This window comes from Aethalodelphis obliquidens, unplaced genomic scaffold, assembly GCF_003676395.1.
Source record: "Aethalodelphis obliquidens isolate GAN/ISIS:26980383/991018 unplaced genomic scaffold, ASM367639v1 scaffold30, whole genome shotgun sequence".
Classification (NCBI taxonomy): domain Eukaryota; kingdom Metazoa; phylum Chordata; class Mammalia; order Artiodactyla; family Delphinidae; genus Aethalodelphis; species Aethalodelphis obliquidens.
Window position 1 is genome coordinate 20,080,598 of NW_020837974.1, and position 7,218 is coordinate 20,087,815.

The 7,218-nt window shown below is 53.2% G+C and overlaps 1 protein-coding gene across 1 annotated transcript; it reads right to left on the minus strand.

Annotated features, from left to right (window-relative positions):
• Window positions 1-2,907: 2,907 nt before the first annotated feature.
• CHP2 (calcineurin like EF-hand protein 2) lies at window positions 2,908-6,986 on the minus strand. Its single transcript, XM_027126618.1, has 7 exons — window positions 6,681-6,986; window positions 6,193-6,265; window positions 6,003-6,083; window positions 5,750-5,880; window positions 5,499-5,560; window positions 4,593-4,715; window positions 2,908-4,394 (listed from the first exon to the last, which is right to left on the minus strand). Exons 1-7 carry the CDS (start codon window positions 6,745-6,747, stop codon window positions 4,341-4,343), a joined length of 591 nt encoding a protein of 196 aa, XP_026982419.1. The 5' UTR covers window positions 6,748-6,986; the 3' UTR covers window positions 2,908-4,340.
• Between the last annotated feature and the right edge of the window lie 232 nt (window positions 6,987-7,218).

Here is a 7,218-nt window from a genome sequence, read left to right on the forward strand (position 1 = left end):
ACATTTCCAGCTCTGTAATAAATCGTCTGTTGTAACGCCTTGCTGCTTGTCCCTGGACCTGCCCTGGTGAGTGGACTCCATTTCAGTGCCCAACCTTTACCAAACCCAAGTCGACCAGCAGCCAGCCCGAGAAGCGGGATGCCCAGCCCACCGATGGCCGCCTCCAAGATGGTCCCTGGACCCAGGACTACTGCCTTCCAGTTCCCCCAGCCAGCGGATCCCAAAGTGTAGGAAACACAGCGCTCGTGTACCCAAGATGATTTTCAGAGGTAACCCCACAGTTCTAAATAACCCCAAATCACACAACGAAAAGGTGATTCTCTATCCTTCAGATCACCACAGAGGAGCTGTGTTTCAGGCAGGTTTGTCTTTGACAACACTTGCTAATCTCTCTTTTTGACATTTGTTTGTTTCTTTGTATGTATTTTGTTTACGGCAGTTTCTAATTTACAGGAGTGATATTCAGTTCCTTTGTGAGCTCAAATACATAAATTTTTAAACAAGTCAATTCAGACAAATAATAAGTAAATAATGGCACAGCTCGTAGAGACCGTATGGCAACAATGACGAGGGCGGTAGACAAATCGCTGCATCTGGCAACTGCTAACGACAGCACAGGGCTCCCCACCGGCGTCATCAGAGCCCCCCACCCCCAGAACAAATCCATAGGCAACTCTGTCGGGGTCGATATCAAGAGGGTGAGGTTCAGACAGTTTATACCACAGCAGCCAGACGGATGCCTCGCCCTCCTGCCTGACAAAGGTCTCCAACCTCCTAAGCTCGGTGGGATCCTGAGGATTTCATGCTGAGAAAAAGTGGGGGCAGTTTGCTCCCTCACCCACCAGAACAGCAAGTAGAGGCTGGGGGATCCCCCAGGCCCTCCAGGGACCCTTATTCGGTCAGAAGCGCTACTCACTGGCACAGAGCAGGTGTGGACCCAGAGCCTATGGGCCAGTGTTATGCCGGTGCCTTGTGGTTGTGGGAGAACATCTCACTGGTAGCTGTCACTGGGAGCCTGGCCGGAAGCTTTTTTTTTTTTAATATTTATTTATTTAGTTAGTTGCACCTGGTCTTAGTTGTGGCTCGCCAGCTCCTTAGTTGTGGCATGTGAACTCTTAGTTGCGGCATGCATGTGGGATCTAGTTCCCTGACCAGGGCTCGAACCCAGGCCCCCTGCAATGGGAGCGCGGAGTTTTATCCACTGCGCCAACAGGGAAGTCCTGGCCAGAAGCTTTAGGTCAGCGTTTCTAAAAGTTTAGTCTTTGGACCTCTAACATCAGAATCACATATTAAAAATATAGATTTCCCTGGAGACTCAGGAGCTCTCAAATGGGGCCAAAGCGTCTGAACTTTTTAATCAGATGATATTTACTGTCAGGAAAATTTGAGAAACACTGTAATGGGGAAAAGACCACGGATAAAGATTCATTCCCTCTCTCCCTCTCCCTCTCCCCTATTTCTCTCTGTACACAAATCTTCCTCCACAGTGCCTGGAAAACATAGCTACTCAGTGAGATTTACACCTTCCTCCCACCTTTACTTGGAGCCAAAAACTAAACAAACATCTCTCAATCAAAAAGTCTTTGCTCATGTAAAAATCCTGACAAAAACTCAAAATTTCATAAGCAATCCAATATCCTCCTTGCCCCCTCCCCTCAACTGCGAGCCTCACCTGTCAGAGTCATATGATCAAAATGCAAAAGTCGGAGTGGGGCTAATGTGCCACCCCAGACAACTTCATGTTCCTAGAGCCCCAAAGGTGCACAGTCTTTACATGGCCTCAAACTCCCTGGACTTGGAAAACACCAGGAGCTGCACAGTCACCTAACACGGTGCTCCCTCTGAGTGTCCCACTGAGGACCCGCAACCACAGAGGACTGTGAGCTTGTGTTCTGGAAGGTCTAGCACGTCTCAGGTTGAGTTTCTCCAGAGCGTCCTGAGACAACGCTTTGACAGCTAGCTGTTTACATGTGAGGTGATGCAGGAAGCACTGACAGGGGAAAAGGGAGACAGGATAGAAGGAGCCAAACAGGGCACCATACCAAGCAGGTTAATACCGTAGGCAGCTGGGGCTCAGACCTGCTGGAGATTTCTGAGAATGAAGAGAACTTGCCCCTGTTGTCCCACCTGAGGGGTGAGGAAGCGAGTATTTATCCTCCAGTTTCCATCTGTCATTGGCTGAGAGCTGCTTCCACGGACATTGACTCCCTGGCACTTCCACCTGCCCCTCACAAAGGCTGAGCACATGCCTACGGCAGGCAAAGCCCTTGGGCAGTGTCACCCATGCTTTCAGGAAGAAGCCGTCGAGGTTGCTCAAAAAATTAAAACTAGAACTACCGTATGATCCAGCAGTCCCACTTCTGGGTGCACGTCCAAAGGAAATGAAATCACCATCTTGACGAGGTATCTGCGCTCCCATGTTCTCTGCAGCCTTATTCACAATAATCAACCCAAACGCCCATCAACAGATGAGTAGATAAAGAAAGTGTGGTATACGCATAAATGGAATATTATTCAGTCTTTAAAAAGAAGGAAATCCTACCCTTTGTGACAACATGGATGGATCTGGGAGACATTATGCTGCATGAAATTAGTCACAGAAAGACAAGTGCTGCATGATTCCTCTTCTATGAGGCATCTAAAATAGTCAAGTGTGCAGAAGTAGTCAATGGAATGGTGATTCCCAGGGGATGGGGGGAAGGGGATATGAGAACCTGTTGTTCAATGGGTAAAAGTTACAGTTATACAAGATGAGTAAGTTCCAGAGATCTGCCATACGACAGAGTGCCTAGTCAACAGTAATACTGTGTACTTAAACGTACGTTAAGCATGTTAGGTCTCATGTTACATGGTCCTACTACACATGTTAAAATAAACCTAGAAAACAAAGGGACGCAGGAAATTTTCGGAGATGATGGATATGTTTATTACCTTAATCATGGTGATGGTAATACAAGTGTATACACATGTCCGAACTCACCAAATTGGATACATTAATTATGTGCAGTTTTTTGTATACCAATTATATCTCAATAAAGCTGGGGGAAAAGTCATTGACATATAGAGTAATGGTGAATGCCGAGCAGCTGATGTGCTGATAAATGTTTAAAAACAGGCTCTCCTAAGCAGAAAAGTGCTGGACTATTGCCTGCCAATGTCTATGGTGTAAATATTCCCACCGCAGCAATTTCAAGCTACCAAGCCTGACATCACTGAAAGCAGACTTAGGAAGATAGAAGCACAATTGGCTCCCGATGTGTCTTGTATCAATGTGTTGATACAAGACAACTCCAGCACAGGCCTCGGAAGGGATATGAGCAGGGTACCGACAGCATCTCCTTTACGTATAGCCAGAGTGCTTTGCTACAGACATAGAATCTCATGATTTTATGTGACTTTTACACTCTCTTCTGTGATATGCCAATGCTTGAACATCTTACCGTGAAACAAAATGGAAGTACTCTCCAAACCTTTTAATTATTTCATACTCTAGGAAGGTATGTCTTCTTTATTATTTTTACATCACCTCTTCCCCCACTACCCACCTTCATCAGTGAAAACCCACTTAAGAAGCCAGACTTCAAGGATCCCTCCATTTGGTCAACCTAACACTAATGGATATCTTGTTTTGCCTGGCCAGCATCATTTCCCCTTCTGATAGCAGCCCTGCATTTTCCTTTAAGCAACCGTCCCTCACCCCATCTTGAGTCCTCCTCAGGCCTTACTTCCTGGCTCTAGCATTTAGCACATGACACAGTCCCGGCCAGACAGAAAGTTCCATTCCCCTGGAGAAAGGACAAGGTTCCGGGGGGGCTAATGAGACTCTTTGCTTGGAATTGTTGAACAAGAAAATCTCTTCCCTCTGCATTACTAGGCTAGTAGGACGGAAGCCTGGAACTGCTGGTGGCCATCCTCCACTACAAGGAAAGAGCCCACCTGAGAACGAATACAACACAAAAGAAAGCTGAGATGAGAGACAGAGAATAACTGAGTCCTGACAGCATCATTTTGGTCCTTGGATTCAGCTGTGCCTGAGACACTTCCAGACCTTCCCAGTTTTCTGGATACTTCCCCACTTTTTCAATACATGAGCCCATAAAATTCTTTTTTAACTGAAATCCCTTTGATTTGGGTTTTCAGTCACTTGCAACCAAAAATTTTCTGGCTGATTCACAGATCTGAGATCAAATGAGTTGGTAAACACCCCTCCAAGCTTTTCTCCTTGGTCCTAGTTAGAGCTCAGTGTACAAGTAAGAATACAGTTCACTGGGGCTGGGCCTCCATGAGGAGGAGTCCCAGGCAGAACTGGTCCATGTAAGCTACCCATGGCACAAAGGGCGTCACTTCAGGATCCGGATGCTCATTTTCTGCTCGATGTTCATCTTCTCTAAGGACTGCGGGGAGACGGGTGGTAGTCAAGAGGCTTGAATTCCAAACCTCTATGCTTCCAGCCTCCTCTCCCATCCCCCAGGCCCCATGATTCCCTGGGGGACCCCCTCTCTTTCTGCCATCCTCCTTCCAACTTCATTTCCCATGTCCACCTGTCCTAGGGACTCCTGGTCTCAACTTCCCAGGCCTGAGGGCATCCTGACCTTGGCGAACTCCAGGAAGGACACAGCGCCATCCCCATCTTCGTCGGCTTCCTGCACTGTGCGGTCGGCAATGCTCTCCAGCTGCTCTTCTGTCACCTGTACCCCAACCATCAGCCGGAGTACCTGGGTGGTGGAGGAAGAGACAGAGACAGCCATAAGGAGGAGGCGCAGAGACTACTGACACCATCCCCCAAGCCTTGTCCGCATCACCCCAAATGTTAGTGCCAATTTTGTAATCCATCCCTCATTCATTTTCCCCTGATTCCAGTCACTTCCCACCACAGCCCCCAATAATTCCCCCATTGCTTCTCCATCCGACCCCCTCATCTGTCATTCACTATCCCACTCTCATCTCAATGATGTGCCCAAGTTCATTACTCAAGCCCAACCTTAGAACCCAATCTCTGCCTATCCTCCACCCCATCCCCCATCTCATCCTCCAACTAGTCCCAAATCCATCCCCCACCTCATCACATCTATCCCAGAGTTTCTCAGTCTCAGCACTATTGACATTTGGGGCCAGATAACTCCTTTCGGTGGGGGGAGGGGCATTGTACCCCTGGTACCCAGGGTACCACCCTGGGTATTGTAAAATGTTTAGCAGTGTTCCTCACCTCTACCCACTAGGTCCCAGGAGCACCACCCCGTCAAACAAAAAGGTCTCTACATATTGCCAGTGTCATTCAGGGGGCAAAATCACCCCCAGTTGAGAGCTACTGATCTATTTCCAACCTCATACCCAAATGTTCCCCATCCCATCTCCCAACTAACCCACACTCCAACCCCACCCACTCCTATTCCCCGCCCAACACCCCAGTCATCTGCATCTCCCACCCACCAATCATCCCTCCATCGCCCACAGCCGTTCCGTTCTACCACACCCCCCTTCCCTTGGGTTCTTCCAACCTGCAGCATCTCATGCCTGGAGATCTTTCCATCTCGATCCAGGTCATAGAGCTGGAATGCAACTGGGAAGAGAGTGGAGGGGGAAAAGGAAGGTGGGTTTTCCCTGCTTCTCTTCCCTCCCAAGTTCACCTTGGAGGAGTGGGGGGTGCGGGGGGCACCAATGGGCCCACACAGGGAGTGGAAGGTGCCTGGGCCCTCTCAACGGGTGTGGTCAATCTGGGGTCTCACTCGGGTAGGGGGCACAGACTCACAGCGAAGTTTGTTCATTCTGCTGTTGAGGGGCTCGGGTTCCTGGGGGTCCCGGTTTCTGAGGTCCTCAACATCTACAGGTCGGAAGTGAGCCAGGACTCTGACAAAGCCTGGGAAGTCCAGTTGCAGACTCCTGGGGGGTGGGGGGAGGCAGGCAATGGTGCAGGCGCGGTGGTCGCCGTGGCCCCGCCTCTGCCTCAGTCGCTAACCTCCCCCGACAAGCTCTCACCTCCACCTCCCCACCCGCGGGCTCACCCGTCAGGGAAGAAGCTGTCTATAATGCGGTCTCCCAGAGGGTTCACGGCCAGCGCCCCGATCTCCTGCAGATCTACGCGGCTGGAAAGTCAAAGTTTAAGGGGGGGTGGGGCAAAGACGGAACATGGTCAAGGAGGGGACGGGGTCAGAGAGGCAGAGGTGAGAGGTCAGAAGGCCAGCTCCGGCTCACCTGAGGTAGCCCTTCTCATTCTTGTCAAGCGCTCGGAACCGGTGGTAGAGGCGGAGCAGACTGGCCTGCGAGACTGCGGGGGCGGAGGCGGACGGTGACTCCCCGAGGACTCTGGGGACGCGGCCGAACCCCGGGGCGCGCTCCATGCCCAAGGCGGCCGCGGGGGTTGAGCGGGGGGCGGGGGGCTGGCTGGAGGGAGGCTCCACCCGGGCCCCGGGGCCGAGCGGGCGGGGTGCGACCCGGGAGGTCCGGGAGACCCAAAGAGACCAAAGCCATCCCTCCATCCGCCTCCGGTCCTGCAGGCTGCCTCGACCCCGGCTGGAGGCTACCTGGGTGCCCGCAAGCCCGGAGCCGGGACCCCTGAGTGAACGCGCCCCACGCCCGCGAACCAGGCCGCTAGGGTCTTCTAGGTTCGCCCGGCCCCGGGACCCTCCCCCGGAGCCCCCCGGAACCCTACCGGGTCCCCGGGCGCTATGCGCCGCACTCACAGCCGGTCTCCCGCTGGATGCTGTCCACGTCGGGGATCCTGGCGGCGCGGGAGCTGCGGGAGCCCATGGCCGAGCTGCGCCGGGGCCGGCGTCCTCCCCTCCCGCCTCGCAGGCGCGGCCGCCTGGTGGCCCCTGGGCCGAAGGCCACAGCCCTGGCGGGGAGCCAGGCTCCTGAACCCCGCTGTTCCTCGCCTCCCACCCGCGACCCGGGCGAATAGAAAACCGTGCCAGTGTGGCGGGGTCAGCGGGGCGGGAGCGAAGAACGCGCGGTTGCATCCCGAGACTCTGAGGTCGGGCGGGGAGGGGAGGGGAGGGGAGGGGCTGGGCTGGGCCGGGTCCGCCGGCCGCGAGTCCCAGTTCCCACTCTCGCCCCGGCACCGACCCGCCTCCTCCCGCCCGGCCCAGCCCTCCCTCCCGGCCCTGGGCCTCCCGGGTGCCGCCGAGCAAGGCTCGAGCGAGGTCCGCCCTTCTTCATCTGGAGACAGAATCCAAGCCCTTCTGGGAAGTGGGTGACGGGTGGGCAGGGGAGCTAGACGCA